General features: G+C 34.8%; 1 protein-coding gene across 2 annotated transcripts; it reads right to left on the minus strand.

Annotated features, from left to right (window-relative positions):
- Positions 1 to 1,065: 1,065 nt before the first annotated feature.
- On the minus strand, positions 1,066 to 22,626 carry LOC102808387 (uncharacterized). Of its 2 annotated transcripts, none has more exons than XM_085501144.1 (18): positions 22,525 to 22,626; positions 19,244 to 20,671; positions 19,057 to 19,138; positions 18,587 to 18,737; positions 18,008 to 18,274; positions 17,585 to 17,656; positions 16,491 to 16,776; positions 15,000 to 15,856; positions 13,124 to 13,258; positions 12,542 to 12,677; positions 11,759 to 11,896; positions 11,383 to 11,651; positions 10,553 to 10,697; positions 8,093 to 9,385; positions 7,765 to 7,841; positions 5,701 to 5,821; positions 4,326 to 4,432; positions 1,066 to 3,907 (listed from the first exon to the last, which is right to left on the minus strand). In XM_085501144.1, exons 2-18 carry the CDS (start codon positions 20,649 to 20,651, stop codon positions 3,713 to 3,715), a joined length of 5,739 nt encoding a protein of 1,912 aa, XP_085357270.1. In that variant the 5' UTR covers positions 20,652 to 20,671; positions 22,525 to 22,626; the 3' UTR covers positions 1,066 to 3,712. The 2 variants fall into 2 exon arrangements, with proteins under 2 accessions (XP_085357270.1, XP_006818526.1); XM_006818463.3 differs by having other exon boundaries at positions 19,057 to 19,141.
- Positions 22,627 to 23,386: the final 760 nt, after the last annotated feature.

Below are 23,386 nucleotides of genomic sequence, written 5' to 3' on the forward strand. Positions count from 1 at the left end.
GTGAAATTCAATCCCCATAAATGACAAAATCATATAACAGTGAAATTTACAATAAACAAAATCAAAGAAGGCTTAGAAAGAACTTATGTGTGCTGGAGGCATGAAGTACAACATAGGAATACTGTATTTACTATATTAGAAGCACATCTTCATTGCACATAAAAAGCACTGTATTTATTTATTTATTGAATGTCTTATTTTGACTATATACTGGTCTTTGCCCTATTTTACAGTAAGCACATGTGCTTCTAATAGAGAAAATGATTAGGGTGGTTCCAAGTAGCTATGTTTCAACAATAATAATTATTTAGGGAAATAATGACCATATATGATGACTTTGATTAATATGCATGGATTTCAACACTTAAGTTGTCAGAACTGTGGCTTATTTAAAAGTACCTATGTACCTATAAATTATGCAAATTAGGTAATTAGTGAGCACAAAATTTAACCCTAAAATGAACATGTTTTTATATGCAAATTAGTATTAACATATTTCATCCAAAAAGAAATCAAGCATCTATGTACCATGTTTCATTAAAATCTGTTGAATGGAACAAGTGAAAATGTTTAAAATGGCCAATTATGCAAATTACATAATTAATATGTCCTTTCAACCAATTGGTTAATTAATATGCAAATTAGGTAGATATATGGATTTCAACTAAAAACTAATTAAGTCTGCACATCATCACAGAGCCTTTATGTACTATGCTTAAAGTTGGTTAATTAATAATGCAAATTAGGTCATTAATGTGCACAAAATTTCAACCAAAAAATAATCAGGTCTGTGCATTATCCTAGAGTATTACCTAGTTTCATTTAAGTCTGTTTAATAGTACAAAATGTACATAAGAAACAAGTGAAAATCTTTAAAATTGCCTAATTAATATGCACAGATTTCAACCAAAAACAAATAAGGACTGCACAGTTATGTACCAAATTTTCATTAAAATCTGATATCAGTGGAACTGACACACGCGCACACATACATAGACGCACCAACTGCAAAGACTCTCATTGTGTGCTTCGCATATGAATAACAACACAGTGTAAACAATTAAATTTGTGTTTTGGTATCATTTTATTTCTATTAAGTATGCTGAATTTTATGACAGCTATATTCACTAAAACACAAGAATTCTCATACATATCCTTCAATTAGAAATGAATTACAATATATTAACTTAAGTTAAGTTAACAATTTGGAAAATAAGTAAAATGGCCGATATATTGCAGGACAGAATAGCGCTGTAGGTAACATTTGTGATATACACATTCCAATGGTCCAGATGGTGTTTTGTGTTTTTGCCAAATGTGGTTGTCGATTTGCTGCCACCACTAGGATGATGAAACATGGCAGTTATTAACAAACCAAAAAACTGTATATTATGTTGTATATTAAATGCATCTCCAGATGAGATGGGTATAGATAGATAGATAACAGCTTTATTACAACCGTGTAGAAAATTTTACATTTCTAATTTGGTGTTTAAAATATAATAAAGTTAATAATGTATAACTAAAAAAAAGTAAGTAGGCGAAAGTTGAGTAAATAAAAAGTTAAATAAGTGTGACTGAGTGTATTCTTTTGTTTGTTCATTTACTGTTACTCAAGTACACATAGAGGGCTATAATAGTATCTTTATCTTTTGATTGTAAGATATGTTTAAATTGTTTTTCTTTATCCAAATTCAGGAAATTTGCATTTTATACACTGTTGATAGTGTGAAACATTGCGTCTCTTTGTTTTGTGTACAATTTACAATGTATTAAATGATGTTCCTCATTTTCAACTTCGTTACAATGGGAGCATAACCTGTCTTCCACTGGTGTTTTTGGTTTTGTATAACGACCGTTTTCGATGGCAAGTTTATGACAACTTAATCTAAATTGAGCTATTGTTTTGACATGTTGTGGGTATATGTACATGCAACATACATACTATTCTGTCCATAGTCGTCACTAGAGTATTTTGAAAACAAGCAAAAAAGATATACAGTGATAATATGGTATTATTTTAAGTATACACATAATTGTACAACTACCGGTCCAATAACAAAATTATCTTGCCCAAATTACTCTTACACAACACTTTGTGAATTGTCTTTACATATTTTAGTTTCTGTGTTAATGTAAAAATATGCAAGTAATATGAAGAGAGAATATTCATTTTTTTTTGTTTTTTTTTGGTAGTATTTTTGTGAAATCCTCCTGTTAAATTATTTTTTTTGCCATCGATTGTTAATTATAATGATGGCAACTGTTGCACATTTGTATTAAAGTTGTCATTATATCAAGTTCACCTGGTGCAGGAGAACCACTGAAATTAAATCTTCATTGACATCACATTTGGAACGGATGTTTTTTGCTATGACTTTTAGATTATGTTGTAGTCATAGTACTATCATTAGGGTGAACTAGGCACATATTACGTCAGTGCATTTTTTTTTTATATCAGAACACATTCTATCGCTTATGTATGAGCACAATTCTATCTATTGAAACTGCAATTTATTTACAAATAGTTTCAAAAGCTAAAATATTATTTATATAATTGATTTGGCCATGCATTAATATTTCACTTACAGTGTTTGAAATTTGTCAAATTTTATCGCACAGGGCAGGAAACTTTACCAGCCATGTTAATGTTTTCAATATTTTATTCATTTTACAGTGACTTTCATTTAATTTTCATAATCTTAGAGAGCATCTACATCAGTTAATGATGAATTGAAGCATTTGTCTCCACATTTTCTAAATACAGTGTAAAGCACCAATCAGAACTATATGTCAACTACAGCTCTGAAAAGGTAGGGTCAACTGGAACTCTAGCATAATGTGAGAGTTCAAATCACGCATAGTGTGAGAGTTTGCTAAATCATACATCCTTCATGAATTGCTGTTGTTTATACCTGTTGCATGTGTCAAAATAATCACATCAGAACTCTAGGTACATAATTTTGACAACAATCATACATACGTAGTCATTATTTTTGTAAAATAAATTGTTTTTTTCATTTTCTCAAAAAGTCTACTGGACCACAGGGCTAGTCACTTTAGATTTTCACCAAATCGGTGCTGGGCGGGTAGTAATTTCAAACACTGCTTTCATAGTCATGAAACATATTTAATGCAATGATTATCTAAGAATAATTTCTAGCAATGAAGAATTTCATTGTTTACCTTCATGCCAAACTGCTTTTACACAAATCAACATAACAGGCATGAAAGTGTTCATTTTCTGATTAATTCTTTTTAGTGAACAAGGTTCTTATTTATACTTAGCTATTTTTATTTATTTGTAATAAATGAATTAATATAATTCAAAAATATTTAATATTCAATGGAATTAGGACTTAAATATCATTTCCTGAAAACTCGCGGGTGAGAAGATGATGCCATACCCTTGTGTCAAGAGACGAGATGTCTTCCATTGAGCATTAAATCTTTTCCTGCTCAAATTAGGCTAATTTTGTTAACATTTTGTGTAATTTTCACTGAAATTCAATTATGGCATGGCATTGCACATGGTTTTTGACAAACAATTGCTTCACAACAGAGCAGACTATTCTATGGATGATGCCTGAAGTTGACTTTGACATTAAATGTGTCAAGTTGGGAGAACTTTCTCTCATATTCAGGAAGTAGATTAAATAAACAATTTGCTAAATTACGATATCCTATTAATCATTCAAGATGAGTTTAAATTCTAATAAAACAGGTCTTCTTCATTTTTCCTCTCAATACTATCGTCATCTTTGAGCAGACGCCAACTCCACTGGTTACCATTATCAGCTGACACAAGAACCAGTTTCAAATCACCGGAACCAAGTTCATCATGGAGGTTGATTAAACGAGTCTTTGAAGTAAGTGTGAATGAACTCAGAGCAGTTTGTTGAAATACCTAAAACATACAAAGGAACATTCATATTCATATGTCTATTTTGTCACTGTTATAACAATTTACCATAGGTTACTACGACAGGGATATTATGCCATATCTCAAATTGTAGGCTGTTGACATAGGCTGAACAAATTATATATTATACTGATTGGGTACTTTTTGTTGTCCTGAATTATTTAGAAAATATTGATTTTAAAAAAATTATGTTCTATGGAATTGTTCAAAAAATATTTTTAAAATATTAGGACAAGTTTCTCAAAATATGACACTGTAACACAAAAAAGAATGCTATTTCATGGTGTCATGGGACAATAGCTTCATAATTTTACATAATAAACCAATAATCATTCTCATGCAATTTATGATTGACTGTCTCAACAATTAAGAGTAGGCTTCTACAATATCTTGGTTGATGTACCTTTTTACTTATTCCTCTGGCCACTTCTCTGTATGTACTTGTTGGCAATAATCGAATAGAACATATTTTACTCGCATCATCTTCACCATAGACATCTACTCGAGTTCCTATGTGAAATGAAAACATTACCCAGCTAAATGTAGATAACGAAGTAAAACAAGTTAAATATTGCCATGGCCATGTGTTTTACTCACTCTATCAGAGAATGGATGTCGTTTTGAGTATTCAGTGTTTGTATTTACAGTTCAATTTAGAATTATTAACACTTTATTTCACAGCTATGTCAAGTTTACAAGGACTTCTATAACTGCTTGTGTAGTGATTGTTGCATCGGTCACATGATTGGTAGACCCAAGTTCAAATCCTACCAAAAAGAGTAAATTCGGTTTTGAACTTGAATTTCTTTATTTCGTAGCTCACATCGACCGGCCAATCTTCGACAGAAGAATATTGCTTTCGAAAACCATTACTTCATCGAAATTGCCTATCATCAAATGTGTACAGCACATTATTAAGCATGGAAATATCCCAAAAATACTTTCGTGTTTGTCGAATCCCATGCGATGTTTGACGCTAACTACAACGCTATGACCTTCGTTAGTCTTGTTTTTACATTCGATTTCACGCATAATGCGTGATTCTCGCAGTGAACGGAAAATGGTCAATTTAGGGGGAACTTGGTTAATGTCTGCAGGTGCTTGTGTTCGGCCGTGCCTGGTCAATACATGCAGAGACAAACTATGGAAACTGTCAATATATCAACACAACTAGATTTTAACCATGAATTCTTGAAATTTTTGTTGACAGTTTTAGGATATATCAAATATTTGTTTAATCCACGTTCCATGCCAGTGTTCTATCAAGAAAAACAGCACTGTGACTAATTTGCATAACAATATATTATGATAATTAGGTACATCTTCTATATTCATTTGTTTGGTAATTGAACACTATTTATACAAGATTAAAGGTTCAAAATGCTATCATGCTCTGTATTATTCTGTTTTGAATGACCCATTGGTTGGGAAGTGTTTTAGAGCATTATACGATACAACATTTTTGATGGAGCAAGCCGGAGAACAAAAATGAAACTACATTGACCATGTTTTGATATCGTGTAACCAGTCAGTGCATTCCAATCAGATCAAGTACTACTTGATTTAAAAGGAATCTCAAGCCTCAGTGGTACACCTCTTTCAACACTATGTGTAATCATGGAAAATTGTTAATAGATCCGAACAATTTCATTTGATTCAAAACTGTATTTCAACACCTCTCGAATGAGTTTAATGAGTGAAAGCAGCACAGTTCCTGTAGCTGCAATCTGAGTTGAAAATCAAATTTTGAAATCTTGAATTTCAGTCAATTTTTTTACCTGGAGTATAACGGTTAGTATCTTCTGGTGATGGCGGAGGCAAGATATCTGATAAGTTTTCCTCACTGGTGGAGATAGTCCCTCTACCTGAACTTGGGGTTCCTGTTAATGTAGTTATTTCCTGCAAAAAATAAAACAAGAGTTGGCAGAGCCATCTTGATGCTGGGAAAATAAGAGCTTGTTTTAATAAAAACTTGAAGTATACATGAGGGTACATGTTATTATTTATTTATTTTGGAAACTCAATTTTTAACTGAAGGAATTAAACTTAATTAAATGTTCACGTTTGTTTATTTTGAACCTTAGAAATGACTACTGTTCAATTTGGGACGTTTAATTGTACTTAGCATATGTTACTATGACAATCAACCAATTCGAGAAAAACATTCGACAATGACTAAATGTATGGCCACAGCCAAATCGCTGTTTAATTGAAATAAAAATAAATAAAAGAAAACAGAGAACTCTAAGATAGAAAGAGAAACACAAGCGATGTAGTCGAACAACAGGCATTACGGTAGCCATGTTTGTTTCAACTCGATCAATACAGTATTACCCATGATGCACTATTCCCATAAGCGTGGGAATGTGGAAGTTCATAGCCAAGCATACTGCGGTCAAGAACAAGGTAAGAAATTATGTGATGAGACCAACCCGAGTTGCCATCGATTTTCAGGTTTGGGTGCGTTTCAGATAATATATATATATATATATATATATATATATATATACAAGAAGATCGATACGCACTACACCGCCGAGTGGAGTAGACATACTTCCGATGGCAATAGGAAGTTCGAAGGAAGCTAATACAGTTGATTTATAACAGACGAAGTAAATGTAAATCACTTTTCAGTCCTCTTTGAGGCACAATCATATTTAAACGTGGCAGATTAACACACTACCGTTACTACAGTTCGACTAAAGTTTACAAACACCACGGTCAGTCACACAAAGTCCCCCAAATTCAAAAGGGATTTTTAAATGCGTTGGGGAACACAAGACAAACAATTGTGCATACTTAGATGACGACTCCACGTTACCATAACTGAAAGAACAGCCCATAGAACACAAAGTCTAAACTATCAGAAATTCGTAACACATAATTCAAGTGATGGTATAACAAAATAACTCATCATTTGTAAATTCAATCCATCCAAAAAGTATAAAAAAACATTTTCATAAAAATTTTTTATTATATTAATACACTTTGAAATGAAACATGATTCATAAACATAAATCTATTTGAATACATTCTCACTAAAAATTACACAATACTTATTTTTTTCAATGGAGTCTCTTCACAGCACAAACTCTTGGAATCATGTACATGAGTACTTCGGTGACACATTTTATAGCTACGCCCAAAATAGTCTATTATTTATGGTGCAACTGTGACCAAACAACATCCACACATTTCGGTAAAATCTCCATGCACTTTTTGACCATTCATAAGTAAAATACACTACAATTTACTCCAGAAAAACAATTTTCTTGGTACATTCCAACATTCCAAGCGGAACACTTTTATTGGACTAATAACAAAGCTGGTCAATCCTTTTCCAGCAATTATACAGTAATATTTTTCCTGTACATAATCTTGCAAATTTTCTGTCCTTTTTCTGCTTTAGGGAGGTTTGGCAAGATTACATGTCAAGTTCGTCATAATTATGGGTTCAGTAGTGCAAAATTTGAATTTGGTGTAAACTGCCAACATTTTTATGGTATATTGACTGTATTTGAAGAGTTATTTTTGGGTAAAAACTATCAAATATTCAAGGTACTATTATATTGAAGGTAAGATACGTTGGCAATGGTAGTGAAGGGGCATCAATGTGAATGTCAATAGGCAGCTATGAGAAGTGAGATGGCAAGTATCAGCAAGAAATGCATCAAGACATTTTCATTTTGTTTCTTTCTTGAAACACTATGTCAGTTCAAACTGTTTCAGAGACACTGCTGCATATTGGCAATACTGGTGAATTTGTTTTCTGTGTAAATACAAGTGATTCACTTCCCAACAAGACAGGATTTCACAGACACACATTGCACAGCACAACTTACCTCAGTGGTATTGAACTGCTCCCATAATGCCAGCTGCTCTTCTGGGCTTGTTTTGTACATGACATCATTTAATAAATCTGGAGAGTACAAGCATTTATTTAGTGAATTAGAGATGGGTACCAGCACATGAAGTAATAGCCACAACAAACACTAATTATAATGCACACTTGCAATAAAAAGTCTATTTGATTAGTCTTCCTGTTCCAATAAATTTATGTGATTCAAACTAAAATGTGAAATACGTTTAAATAACTATCTAATAGAAAAAAATTAAGTATTATTTAAATCATTAAATGTATCACTTTATTTACAAAGTGACATAGCTTACCTGCTTGCAAGCTGTCAAACTCTGCCTGTATTTGTTCTTCACTTGATGCAGAGGTGGCAGACACCATGGAACTAGTTCTTGGATATTCTGATGAATAATTGCTGGCTCCTTCCAGATTGAGATCTGGACTACTGTAATGATGTTGTAATGCCGGTTTCTTCTCAAGTGGGTTGGAGGAGATGCTTCTCTTAGCAAGAGGTTTTTTGCGTGGGGTGTAGTTCACAGAGAAGCTGGGTGCTAGTTTCCTGTGTGTTGGTTTCAGTTGGATGACATTACTTGCACCACCATTGTATGTAGTATTAGTCGCATGCATGCCGCTACAATCATCTGAATTGATCACATCATTCGGTGTCTGTCTCATAGACCCTGGTTGTTCCCCTTCAACAGCTGCTTTCGCTTGATGCTGAATACTGCCAGTGATTAAAGAAGCTAGTTCATTGGTGACATGATCAGAGTTAACTGGTGGTCTGGCAACTGATTGCAATACTGGAAGGGGAAAACCAGCTTCTTCATCTGGACCTCTCAGTTCAGCTCCAGCATTGCAATTATCAGTTCCTTCAGTGTGCATCTTCGCTTGTAGCTGTGGTTGGAATTCTGCCTTGATCATTGACTTGGATGCCGGTTGGTTTCCTTTACTACTTTCATGTGTACTGTGTACCAGTGCAGAAGCATAATCATTGTTCCGATTGAGTGTTTCTATTGGTTCAATATGTTGGGATTCTCTTGGTTGAGAAGATTCTCCACTCTCAAACAGAACTTGAACATCATTTTCTGGAGGCACAGCAGGAAGGGGCTTCTCTGCACCATTGTCAAATGACTTGTGTTCACCTGAATTAAGGTCATCATCACTATCTGAAGAGTTCATAACTGCTCCTTCATCACTGTCTAAAATGGATGGCTTACTCTCTGAACCAGGGTGCTTTGCATTGATGGACTCCATAGAAACAGCAGATCCAGTAGAGGAGGTGAGCGATGATGGAAGCGCAGGATCCTGGGAAAGGACTAAAGATGAAGATGGAGTTAGTGTGCCCTCAGTGCTACCTCTAGACACAGCTAATATGTTTACGAATGGTGGCTGGATCGCATCGTCGTCTTTGACAGGTCCAGCAGAGTAGATATCATCCTCCTCCTCCTCCTCCTTCTCCTTCTGAATTAAAATTTGTGGGTCATTTACAGGTGCTGGTGGAATTGATAGAACGTTGTCATCAATCTTTTCGGTAACACTCTCGTCATAGTCCTGCTCATCATCAATAGTTTGATCCAGGTTCTGCAGCATATCTTGTTCATAAAACACTATAATCAAATGAAACGAAAAATACATAAGTGCTCATTAATACACTGAGAACTGCTGTAAAAAAAAAAAACTTTTAAAAAGTTTAAACTGATTATCCAAAAACGTTCCTGTTAGTTATTGAATTTAAGATATATAGTTTTGTTTATAGTAATATAGCTGGAATATATGTCAGGAATATGATTATGATGATTGTTTAACATTTCAATGATTGACATTTGTATCTGATCGTCAAACGAGTACTGAGAGATATTGCTCTGGAACAGCATTAAGTAAAACAAAATCCGCCATTTTATTTTGAATAAATGTATAATGAATATGTCAAATTTGAACATAGTCAAAGCATGTCAGAGATATGGCTCTAGAAGCCCATTCATTAAAACAAAATGGCCACTAGTCAGCCCTTCTGAATCCGATCTAAAAAATAAAATAACCAGCATCAGGAACCCGTAATGTCTAATGTATGTACCAAGTTTGAACAAAATCCATCCATAACTGCCAGAAATGCTAGATATTTAATGATTTTTCAGCACAAATATGGCTACCATTCGGCCACCAATGTATCTGTATATCTATGACATGATGTATAATGAATATTTAAAATTTGAACATAATCAGTCACAGTAAGTCAGAGATATGGCACTAGAACCACATTTATTAAAACAAAATGGTTGCCAGTTGGCCATTTTGAATCTTATCTGAAAACAAAATGATGTGCATCAAGGTCCTATAATGTCCAACATATATACCAAGTTTGAACAAAATCCATCTGTAAACAGCCGAGAAATGTTTGATTTTGATGATTTTTAGAACAAAAATGGCCACCATTTGGCCATCTTGAATCAGATCATGAAACAAATTGACGTGCATATGTATAATATCATGTATGATGTGTGTGTGAAGTTTGATTGTAATTGTTCAAGGCATTTCTAAGATACAGGTCCGGACGCACGCACAGGCGCACAGAAGTAAAAACATAAGTTCCCGCTTTCGAACTGTGTTCGAACGGGGACTACAAATTTTAAACAGCAATCATAAATACTGTGCTTTGAGATAAGCCTTGTACATGAGAACTATAATCAAGCTACATAATATTCACAACACATTTCTTGGAAATTTGATGAAACACTAAGTTGATTTTTAAGATTGTAGAAAGATTAAACACATACCCCTGTTGAATGCCCAATGATAGTAGCACTGCATTGCGGTTGGCCTGTTTGCAGGATTCCTGTTTAAGCACCAAGTTACAAGTTTACGAAGAGGTTCACAACACTCCTGTGGAATCTCATTAAGAGGTGGCTCATTGTTACCGATCTGTTACGAAAGTGATAATATTACAGTCACTTAAAGTCATTTAAAGCACTTTTTATTCAGTAGAAAACAAAACTGATACGAGTCAGTCATTTTGAATTGGAATGTAAATCAAATGCCTGTGTGACATGATGTATAATGTAGTTGTAAAGTTTGATTGTAACCAATCAAGTCAGGTCAGGTCAGGTCAGGTCAGGTCAGGTCAAAGATATGCATTCGTTAATACAAAATTGTTGACAGTTTGCTAAGTTGAATATGATCTTAAAAACAAAATGGTCAATTTTAATGAATTTTCAACATTAATCTTGATCTGATCGTTAAACAAATATATGTGCACATGTTTTCATACATGCATAATGTATGTCAATCCATAAGACTAATAATGAAAGTCTAAGTTTTGCATCCTTGTGCATGCAGCTTTTAAAAAATATGTCTGGATGCAAGCAAGGTAACTAATCTCACCATGCATATTATTAACCTTAGACATGACCATAGCAGCCACAGGGACCTGCCGATTCTGATTCGACCAGATATATACAAAAAATATTCACTGACAAATATTTTATACCAGTGTGTATCATTATGCCCTCTCTGATATGGTATATGGATATACCACCCTATCAGCCCCAGTAAACACTCCATTACTGAGAATGGAATGTGAGTATTTGCAATCAGACACTTGACTTACAGCGTAATAGATTTGCTCAGCTCTAGTCAATTTCAATGATGACCAGGGAGGTTGTCCACTCAACATGTGAAGTATCAAGCAACCAAACGCCCATATATCTACTTTCAGACTGTGAATATTACTTAGGGCAATCTCTGGAGCCATGTACACAGGGGTTCCTTGTGGATTTTCATTTTTCGGGAAGTGGGCGTGTCCTTTTTGGAGCTGGCGAGAGAAGCCAAAGTCTACAAGGTATAAATATCCTTGCTCATCCACCATTATGTTAGAAGCTACGGAATAAAATAATGAAATTTATTATTAAACAATTATGATATATTAATAAATACTGAAGGTACCTTGCATTAAAACAAGAAGAGATAAGACAACACTGGATTACCTTTCAAATCACCATGTCTGATCCTCTTGTTGTGTAAATACAGAAGAATTTCACTTATCTGATAAGCAAAGTCCAGTATGTCATGTTCTTGTAGTATATATGTTGGTTTCAGCTCAAGTATAGAACGTACACTCATACCTGTAAAGCAATTAAAACAGCGATGAAAATCATCACAGTATTCAGGATATACGCAGCTAATATGAAGATTAATGGTAGTATAAAAAAACAAGATGCATCTACGTAGGAAGGTAAAAGTAGTTTTCTTTAGAGTAGAGTTTTCGATCATTGCTTTACCAATGGTGGTTGTTAGGGGAAAAAATGCTTAGATGATTGGTTCAGAGAATGGGATGGATACCTGTCTATCCTAACTGGTAACACCCTGGATCATATTGAAATAGAAACCACTAATTTCCTTTTTTCAATTTACTGAGAGAAATAGCAATTCAGAACAAGACAAGAGTTTGTCAAAAAGTGCTTCAAAAGTGACCCTAAACAAAATGAACCATTTTTGGTCAATCTGAAAAATAGATACAAGCACATTTTTTGCTGTCATTTTAAAATAATTGGGTAATTGGGCTTTGATTTTGAAAATTCTGGCATAAGCCTGAAAAGAAAACGTTGAAGCAGACACTTATAACTAATGCACCTGATAAACAGAAAACTTGATATTACTTTTTCCTTGGCCTAAAACAGTATAATCTGTAGGTGTAACATTAATTAACATGACTACTATGACATACAGAGACCCCTACATTGTGTACTAAAAATCAAGACAATTCTCACCTCGGATATATTTCATAAAATAATAAATGGCTGTTCCAATGCGTAGAATACCATACAGTTCGGGAATACCAGAGTGAGATAGCTGACACCAGATATTGACTTCTTCAGCATTGTTGGTGAAATCCCTCAAATCACACTGAAATCAGATTTCATAAATTACTCCATGTAGTCTCCTAGTTAATTTTTTAGCCCAGGTTTCAGCCTTTCAATCACCACATTATTTATTCACATTCAAGAGCCAATACATTGCAGCAAAATAATCGAAATCAGTGATCGCCCAAAGACAATTTCCGAGAGTTGTGAATAATATACAAATAAAGGAAATTTGATTTGAATACTTTTTCATGTTCACTTATTGTTTCAGACAGAAATCCAGGCAAAGTTGGCTGCTACAGCTGAGAAGCTCTGAAGTAAACACTGTTTGGATGTACTACCGGTAGTTGTGTTTTTTTTGGGAGGGGGGGGGGAAATAATAATAACTGCATAAATAAATAAAAAAAAAAAAAATAAATAAATACCAAAACAATCACTTCCCCCTATTAAATCTAGTTTATGGACTGTTGGCACCATAAATTTACATACCTTTTTAACAGCACAGATAAACTGTGTACTCATATCACACATCAAGTGACAATCACCAAATTTCCCACTTCCAATACGTGCCTCTATTCGCCAGTGACGTCCTGGGGTGTAGCGACCATCCTTACACTCAAGACCCTACAGTAAAAACAACAATTTAGTTTTTACACATAAAATACAATCAGGGTTCTCCCCAGGGCTTTTTAGCGCCGAGGTCCGCGGCGCTATACCTGTGAATCTCGGCGCTTCACTTGGGACCTCGGCGCTATGTGTTCCCACCTCGGCGCTTGATTTCATATTTGACATGCCAATATCAGATGTGAAAAAGCTTTGTTCGCCACGCCGGTCGGCCCCGACCGTCACTCAAAATTAGTGACCACCACGGAAATGCTTCCGACGAGGACTATTGTCTGATTGTTGGTATAATTACGTACCGACCGACATGCATCCTGCCAGTCGTGGATTATAATTTATAAACAATAGACCTAGTCACACGATACGTAGCGGCTAGTCAAATTTGTGGAATTAGCACCTCTTTGTTTGTAAGTAAATACTTTCTGCGATAGACACAGTCTTTAGATTGAAAGCTAAAATTATTTCAAAATCAATTCCACCTCGATATAACATGGTCAAATCGGAGTTCACGATCAGTTCACGCTACTCAAGAAAAAAACAACGTGTTTATTGCGTGATTTGGTAAAATACATTTGAACTGTTATCATTGCGAATCATGTAAAAACTCTTCTTTCAAGACCTAATTTACCTTTTAAAAATTGCAAATCACCTCTTTCGAAAGCTGTCATGCAGTTTTCAATTGAAATCGATGCCAACACATCGTGCTACGACATCGCTTTACTTCCGCAATGTAATTTTTATGATCACTACCATTCGGAAAACTTCGGGTTCTACCGGCATTACCATGCGGCATTTTGATTGGTTAATGGAATTCTTGACCCATCGGGTCAAAGGACACATGCTAATGTTTCACAAACATCATGGCGGGTCTGTTTTTTTTACCGAAGCGATCAAGTGATCAAAAATAATCGCTCCCGATAAAAATAAGTCGGATTTTACTTACATTTCATATCAAAAAAAAAAAGAAGTAAAATTTGTTGAGGAATTATTGCTATAACTGGTGTATAACATGGCCAAGTAAGTTATGTCACGTCGTAACTTTGATGATCGTTTTGAAGCTTCATTTGTTCGCTCATTACTGTAATTGTAAACGTTTTAGAAGTTGATGGTACGAATAATAAATTACAACAATACGTCAATTAATTACGTGATCGATTTTTTGAAGGAGAATGTTTTTGGAGTGAATAAAATTATGAGATTCGTGAACATAAATCTGGCTTAACGTTTTGAATGCGTTTCCTTCAACGTTTTACAAAACAATTAAATTGCAACAATAATGTATTTGTGTTTGTTTTTAGTCTGTAGCATTTGTATTTCGAGAATGTTTCAAACTCTTCTAAATTGTGAAACATAATGTGTTGATTCCATTAAAAAAATATTTGCCCTGTGACTGAGCTCACTAATATTCATAATTGTAAATAAGTTCTGTTAATCAATGAAGGAAAGATATGTAAATCATATGCAAATTATTATGCAAATTAGCCCCGGCGCTATGCATTTTTTCTGGGGAGAACCCTGAATACAATAAACCAAAAATTTGGGCCATACAAAATTTAGCCAATTGAAATGTGCAATTAAGGGAGCTGAATTTCAGTGTCTCCAATCCAAATTTTCGTGAAATACAGTCTCTCACACAATTAAGAGAATTTTACATGTAATCAAACACAAATAATATCGCTTATTATAACCACATGGTTCTGGGAAATTCATTTCTAATTCATTTCTTTTTAAAGCAAAACTTTACCTTATGGATTAGGATCCCTTCCTGCATTGGAGCCCCTTCCTTATCATCAGGAACTCTTCCACCTGATCGTAGAACTTGAGACAATCTATCCCACCTGAAGGAAAACATTTGGACATCAGATCTTCTAAATTCACTGCAAGATACGACTATATCAAATGCAGGCCTGTGATGCGGAGCTGGATGATGTATCGTGATTGGAGGCTCGGCAGACTGGAATCGCTCCTGTCGCATAGTAGTTGCTTGCTGCCCTGCACCGCTACATGACTTGAATCGATCTCTATGACTAGTTGGAGGAACATCAATTTGCATTTCTATTCTAATATCTGTTAAGGACGGAAGTGTATGGCCCGTTGTACCCTCGTTGCCTCCAATAAAAGCATACATTGCAGATTTATTATCAAGCTGCTGATTTGCAACATCCTCTGTATTAGAAGTTGATCCCCTGGCCAATATTTGATGTGGGTCTCCACCATTGTCATGATGGTAACTACCATTCCTTTGTTCCAGAATAGGGTGGTCATTCAAATGTGCTTGCACAGCAGCAATATTATCAAAGTCTCTTGCAGGCTGAATGTCCTCAATGTGAGAACAAACATTATTATTATTATTCATAATTGGTTGTGTCTGCAGCTCTGGTATGGCTGTCAACGGAACAGACAAATTGCGATATGTATTCAGTGGAGTTCCAGGCATGTTGACGGCACCACGTCTCAGTGGTTGGTTTGGATCACATCTACTAGACACTAACTGGGAGCTGCTATTGCCACTGTGACCAGGTGGGTTGATCTGGTGTGCTCCATGCTTCTGTTTCTGCAGGTATTCATGTATGTACCTGTACAAGATATTCCACCAATTCTCTGCAAATGGAGCAAGAATGAAAAGACAACACTTTAATGACAACACACTTCAGGTAAAATATTTGATGTACAGAATGTTTTTCCAATAAGCAGCCTCATGGTTGAAACCGTTCTACTGTCCTTGTAGCAAGTCTTCCTCAGAAAAAACTTGATAATGTTCTGAACAATATTATCCATATTAGAACAAGGTGTTGATATGACAATTGTAATTGTAGTCTTGTTACAAAAGCAGTTCACAAAAGGTTCTGTTTATTGGGGTTATTAGAAGACAGTACATGCTTTCTATCATACTAAAGTACTATCACCAAATTTAACTGTTTCTGGCCTTTACACTCAAGTCTGAATGAGTGTAGGCAAGCCTCAGTAGGTTTTGATTGTATACAGTGCCACCAGTGGCTGTTCTCTGCTCTTATCGCCAAGTGTCAAACAAAATTTTAGCCATTCAAAATCAAAGAAGAAGTTGAAAATGTCAGTTTTCACCTGAGTTAAGCTGACAAACAAACACAGAGTAATTAAGGCAAAGTCTAAAGAACACAGCAACAGAATGTACATGAACATGAAACACACAAGTCAAAAGTGTAACAAGGCAACCCGTTCCATAGATACATTCACAGATCTTGGTAAACAAACTTACCACTGTCCACCAGTTGTACAATTCGTCTCAAATTCTTACAGAATGGCATAGTACATCTGCACATCTCAGTACACTGTTCAATGCTGAGTCGACAGACTTCTGACACAGATTTGCAGATTTCACAACGTGTTTGAGTCGATCGGCACTGCTCGGTATGGCGGAAACCATCCATAACAAAGACACATGATTGGCAGATGCAGTCAAGCCAACGCTGAGTAAGGTGGAAACTAGTCTTGAGATGATCCTTGAAATGGGTAGAATGTTCCACATTACCGGGAAGTCTCGGCTGTAAGCAGAGAAAAGCACATTGATCATTAGATACACCTTGTCATTTATGTTACTATAAAATAAACCAATTCTAGAAATATTTTAGTATACCAAAATGAAATTAGATACACCTTGTCACTTTAATTTCAGGCGTTTATGTTACTATAAAATAAATCAATTCTAGAGATAGTTTTTGAAATTTTCATAGACTACAAAAATGAAATCAGTTTACAATACTGTGAAATACTTTATTTTCGCTGGAATTAATTTTTGCTGAAATGGCTTTTTGGGTGTTTTGTATGTAATTTATTTTCACTGATATTTGACGAGTTTAATGTGAAATATAGGAAAAAATATATATTCGCTGGATTTTATTTTCACGGAATCATCCCTTCAGCGAAAATAGCGAAATTAAATTCCAAGCGAAAATAAAGTATTCTACAGTATATTATTATTTGTTATCAAAGACTTATAAGATAAAGGCATTCAATTAATGTGATATGCAAAAAAGATAACATCTGAAGACACACAAATTGCGAGAGGATTACAAAATCGTAAAACAAACGTTACACTTCTAGAAATACAAACGTAACGTGAGAGAAATGAACATGACACTAATCATGACTGCATATTACACGTTTGCCTTTTTGAATATAGCAACAACATCAATCTCTTCTGTTTACAGAAACAAACATTGCATGTTATGATGCTATTGGTCAGAAAAGGACGAATCGTTGCGCGCAATTGAGCTGACATGAAAGGGGAGAATCTTCATAAATGTTGCGTATCTTATAAAATCCAGATATTTATGTAACTATGTTACTTACACTAACGCTGTATGGCTGAGTTTCACAGGATGCTCCGAGTGTCGGCAGTCGACATACTAATACATTAAGTACCTACATTATAAAGGAATATTAATTGCCATAACATAATAGATAAATGTCTTTGTATATGCGATGAGATCAGTAATATAGAAAGTATTAATTTTTCACTCAAGTGTGAATCCAGAAAGGTCTTTGTACAAACCAACTAAAATCTGAAGATTTCAATAAAAAAAAAAAAATTCTAGTTTATTTTTATTTTTACAAAAAAACAGACCAGATTAAGTAAAATTCTGTATCTGCCCATGGTATTATATTGCATAAAGACATGTAACTTTTAACAATATTTAAACAAAATTATTAAAATCTGTCTGGTCTGGTTTGACAGTTCTAAAAATCTGAATTACTTATTTTGAGTGAACGTACAGGATTGTCATCTCCTGCCCCGCCAACGTCATCTCCCGCCCTGTCAACATCATCTCCTGCCCCGCCAACGTCATCTCCTGCTTTATCATCCTCTCCACATTCCTTGTCTTTTCTAGTCCTACCATCTTCATCAAGCTTGTCTGCTGGCACCTTGTTTTGACCGCGACGTGGCCTGCGTTCATTGTCATCACCATCTTCATCATCACCACCACTACTTCTACCACTAGTTGTTCTGTTCCTTGCACCACATGTAGACGGAAGTGAACTCTGGCAAATACAAACAAATTTAATGTGTAAACAACATATTAAGTACTGTAAAATGACTAATTTTCAATGGGTTTGAATTTCGCTGATTTACCATTTTATGCATATTCAATTGCTTTCAAATTCACGGTTTTATCATTCAGATATATTTAAACTTGTTCTGTGTTCAATTTTACATATTCACTGGGTTTTAATTTAGCGCATTTTCCAGTCAGCGAAATAAGCAAAATTAAAACCCAGTGAATAATTAATCTTTTTACAGTATTTCATATGGACATAACTATCTCCAGGCAGACAAACTATGTAAAGTATTACCTGTCCTTGAGATGTAGTGCCATCGTTTCCAGACTTTCCACCACGACTCCTATTTCTTTTGCCATGACTCTTTGCAGTCTGTCTCCCTAAAGCTTTACTGCTCTGCAGTTTTTGGTTTCCATTGATTTTCGTTTTGGACTCTGGCTTGCACCTTACGAAACGATAGTTCAAACAAATTCTGTTAATGTTTTTGTACATGCTCAATACAATTTTACAAAATGCTTCCAGGTACAGTGCCCCCCGCCCCAACCCACCGCCGTCAGACTATTCAAAACATATTTCCAATGTAAATGTCTGAACATACTGATACCAACTGCATTTTTAATGGTTCATCAAATGTATTGATTAACTTAAGCCCAAAAAATTAATACTCGCCCCTTAATAATATACACAGTTATCAAGCATGTATTAATACAATTATTCAATTTTTTTTTTTTTTTAAACATAGAAATTTGAAGTGTCATACTCACTCAGTTTGTATTTTTCTGGTCGTCACTTTCTTTGTATTCTTTCTTTTTCTATTCCGATGTTTTCTTTTCTTTAAGGTTTGTACTGCTGAAATAATGATAATGAATAAGTCCCAGCAAACCTCAAAATAATAACATAACAGCATCATAATGTTGCCACAAATTCTGAAATATACGAGTGGATACTCACCATCATTAGATACAGTATTGTTAGATTTGTTTTTCTCATTCATGCACTCAATCCATTCTTTCCGTTTAGACTCCGGTTCTTCAATTAGTCCTTTCTCCTTCTTATGTTCCAGAAATTTGATAATTTCATTTTTTTTGTTCCCATCACAGAGCAGCTCGATTTGCTCCTGTATTTTGTTTGAATCCATTGCATCTATCATTTGGCATCCATCACTTTTTTCATGGGCTTCTTCTTCATTTCCAATACAGTGTTGTTCTTCATTATGTTTCTCACAATCATCAACTTCTTTCTCATTTTCTTCATCAAACTTCTCTTTTTCATAACTAGTAACAAACATCCCGCCAATTTCAGAACCATCCGCGTCAACGTCTGTTTTGTTTTCTTCATAGAGTTCCTCACTTTCACTGAATGTGATGTCCTCCACGGTGGTAGGTTCATCATCAGACACCAGTGATTCAGACGAATCCTCTGATGGGTCCGCTTGACTTGACGAATTTACAGTTGGCTCATTATCCTTGACTACCGCAGAATCTTCATGAATAACACTCTGCAAAATTTCTTCACTATAGCAAAAACTGGACGGTTTTTCTAACGGAGCATTCTCCAGAGTGCTACTTGTGCTGTGAGGAACGACTACACTTTCTTCTTCATCCTCCATTCCATGATGTGGTGTGACAATATTGTCGTTCTCCTTGACAGCAGATGTCATATCTTTCTCCCTTTCCACTGTATCCGCATCAGCCTTCTCTGGAATATTCATCTGCAGTTGTTGTTCCTTTGAGACTTGCATCTTAATGTGAGTTGGAGGAATCTTTAAAATCATGTCTGTGAATCTTACCGATGGTGATGTGCCGATGGATAAAGCAGACCGCAATTCACCATTCTTGCTCTCACTAATACTGGTGCACTCTTGGCTGATTTGATTGCACTTCTCTACGTAAGTCAGTTTATTGTCGTATTGCTGAGTATTCTTATCTTCACATGGAACAGGTTTTATTACTTGTTGTCTTTTCTCATCAGTAGATTTGTTACTGTCTTCCAGTTTCTTATTGTGTTCTAAACATTTCTCTATCTTTTCTTTGCTAGGTGTTTTACAGTTTTTGTTCTTTTTATTTTTTTTAATTGATCGTACACCTTTTTGTTGTTGTTTTTCAGACAATATATCATCAGTTGAACATTTCTCAATCTCGGTTATGTTGTTTATGAAACATTTGTCTGTTTTATCCAGGATTAGAGTTTTATAGTTTGTGTCCTTTTCATTGCCTTGTATCAACTGTACACTCTGTTTTTGTTGTTTCTCAGACACTTTTACATCAGTTGAACATTTCTCGAGTTTGTACTTGGAATTCAAGCTGTCCGCCACCAAGTATTTGACACGTGTATCGTCTATCCTGTCAGATTCTGGCATTGTAGCAAGTCTGCGTCTACCTGAAATTATTTACAGTAAATACAATTAATTTGATATTAGACTCAAAATGCAGTATACATCACATTTCCCTCTGAACTTCTTTTATGCTCGCTACATGTATGTTATTCAACATGTTCACGATATAAATGGGAGATGGGTTGATTTTGCCACCAGTGATTTGCGAGCTTGTTTTCTCAGAAATATGTTATAAATGTACATACAGAGACCGAGATTTTATAAATTATATTTTCCCCAACTTTGTTGTGTGTGTGTATGACTGAATGACAAACACATCTTCTATATTTTCCAAGCATTTTGGAAAATTTCAAACATAATGTGCATGCCTAAAATACAAAACATTTTCAACAAAAAAAACTAAAACTAGTATCATAGTAAAATATTTAAATATTTGCATAGTCGTACTGACCAAAAGTAAATCAACATCAACCCCCTCCATCTCACTTGTCTGGTAACTAAGCAACCAGGAATAAGGCCACTTTGATGAACCTACTGATTACAACATGTCAAATTAACATTTTGAGCACTTTTGGCACCATCTACAAAATTAGTTTTTACAGTCTGCTTCTCTCCACATGAAATGGTCATTAAATTGACAAAACTCCTGATTAAAAACTAAAAGCAGTGTCTGAACTAGTCGGTATGGACCAAATTATTATAAAAATTTAGCAAAAATTTAGCAAAATGGATACTATGAATACTGTAGGCTTAAAAAAAATAATGAGAATTTAATAAACATACTCTCGATAGGTGATAGTTTCTAGTGCGTGCTATATGAAAATTTATGTACTTTTATCAACTTTTATATGCGATGCCATTTGGAGTCTATGGTCTATGGGAGAAACCATAGCTCTTCTGTGTGAATACCTCTCTCTGATTTCTTAGTATTGTCACAAGTAAAAGCAAATGGCATTGAAGAAGAAATTGAAATCTAAAACAATCTCACACTATTAATTATATTACTCAATGTTATTTGAAATGTATGGCTGTATACATGGTCTGCCAACAGCGAACATTCAGACCGAACTACATTATTATTCACTCCAGACAGGTAATTTGCATATTTGTCTGACTACCAGGTAATATAGTACAACAGGTAACAACAACGTTATTCATTACCGCAATTCTAAACAAACACAACAATATATCTACTTTAAAGAATTATATTCAGTAGTTTATGGATAAATACAGTATGAAATCTGCGAAAATGAGATTTAAAAAAAAAAATGCAAATTAGTTTCGCGAAGTGCTCCGTTTTCTCGGAATAAAGGAAGTGGCTGAGACCGCAAAAAAACGACTCGCGCTATCAAATAAAACGTTAATCGACCATTTAATAAGTGTAAAACCATAGATAGAATAAACATCTAATATTATTTGGGTCGGTGGTTAGCGTGTTTATTAAAGAAACAGATTGTTTTGATTTTTTTCGACTTCATTTCCTCCTTTAAATTAAAAGTCCTCGGTAATGGCGACTGTCATGATTGGGAAATTTTGCTCTTATATTTATCCGATTGTTACCACAACGACAATATCAACAAATTTAACAGGCCGACTATTGCGCAACATATATATCCCGTGAAGACGAGCTGTAGCGATACTTAAAGCTACGATTTTCCGCCGTCTGGCGCTGACAACTTAACCGGCCTACCGCGGCATTTTCGTGCTAAGTATGAGTCATTTCGACATTGCGTCAGCGTAAATAAAGAGAATCTGTGCAGCGACTTGACTTTAACTTTAACACACACACAAATTAAACTAACGCAAAATAATACACGCTAGTGTAATATATATGTCCAATAGATAACGAGCAATGATGAAATAACAATCAGATATGGGACAGAGAAATTAAACTTGCCTTTTCATTGCACAATCGGACATCTTGTACACCCTAGGTTCGGGAAATTAAATACCATTGACCCTAGGATATTAGCAAAAACACCTCAGTAATAAGCGATTGCGGGCGCTCTACAAGTTGTACGAGTACTACCAAATGTACTAAGGACGTGAATATTTGATTACAATCCGATGTATGGATATATATATATATTAATTTTCATGTTTTACTTTTGCATATTTTTTATTATAAAGTAATATCATCGCCACCTGGTGCGCATCACGTATATACATAGCAGTGCATTGTGGGAGTTTATGTGTGATAGTTAATTCAGGTAGGGGGATTCCCCATGTCCCGCTTACTCTCGCCATTATTTAAACCACAGTGTAATGAAGGTAAAAGATATGATATAACATACGGGCACTGTGACGCCTATTGAAAACATAGTTGAACTCCGTTGACCTTGGCCTTTTTTGGATAATATTATTTCCTTTATCATAGTTTGTTTCAATATGAATATGCATTGTCATCATATTTAATTTCGAATACAAACATGTTTTAGGATTGAAACAGCAGCGGGAAAGCAGTCTACCGAATGTATTTGTTTCATGTAAATATCTTACCAAAAAAATTGGTGCCTAATTATTTTAAGGGACATAATTTCCAGCTTTATTCAAAGTAATTCAGATATTTTAGTATAAAAACAAATGGCTGATCTCAGGAAAACGGTGCTGTGTTTAGACATGAATAGATAACAGCAAATCTTAGCTGGCTTTTGCCCAAGTATTTTGTACAGGTGTCTGTCAAAAATTAATGATTTACTGAGACAAATATGAACTGCCTCATTGTGTGACTACTGTATTATAGTACTTATAGTACGCCC

Source organism: Saccoglossus kowalevskii, chromosome 7, assembly GCF_978046115.1.
Source record: "Saccoglossus kowalevskii chromosome 7, keSacKowa6.1, whole genome shotgun sequence".
In the NCBI taxonomy this organism is placed as follows: domain Eukaryota; kingdom Metazoa; phylum Hemichordata; class Enteropneusta; family Harrimaniidae; genus Saccoglossus; species Saccoglossus kowalevskii.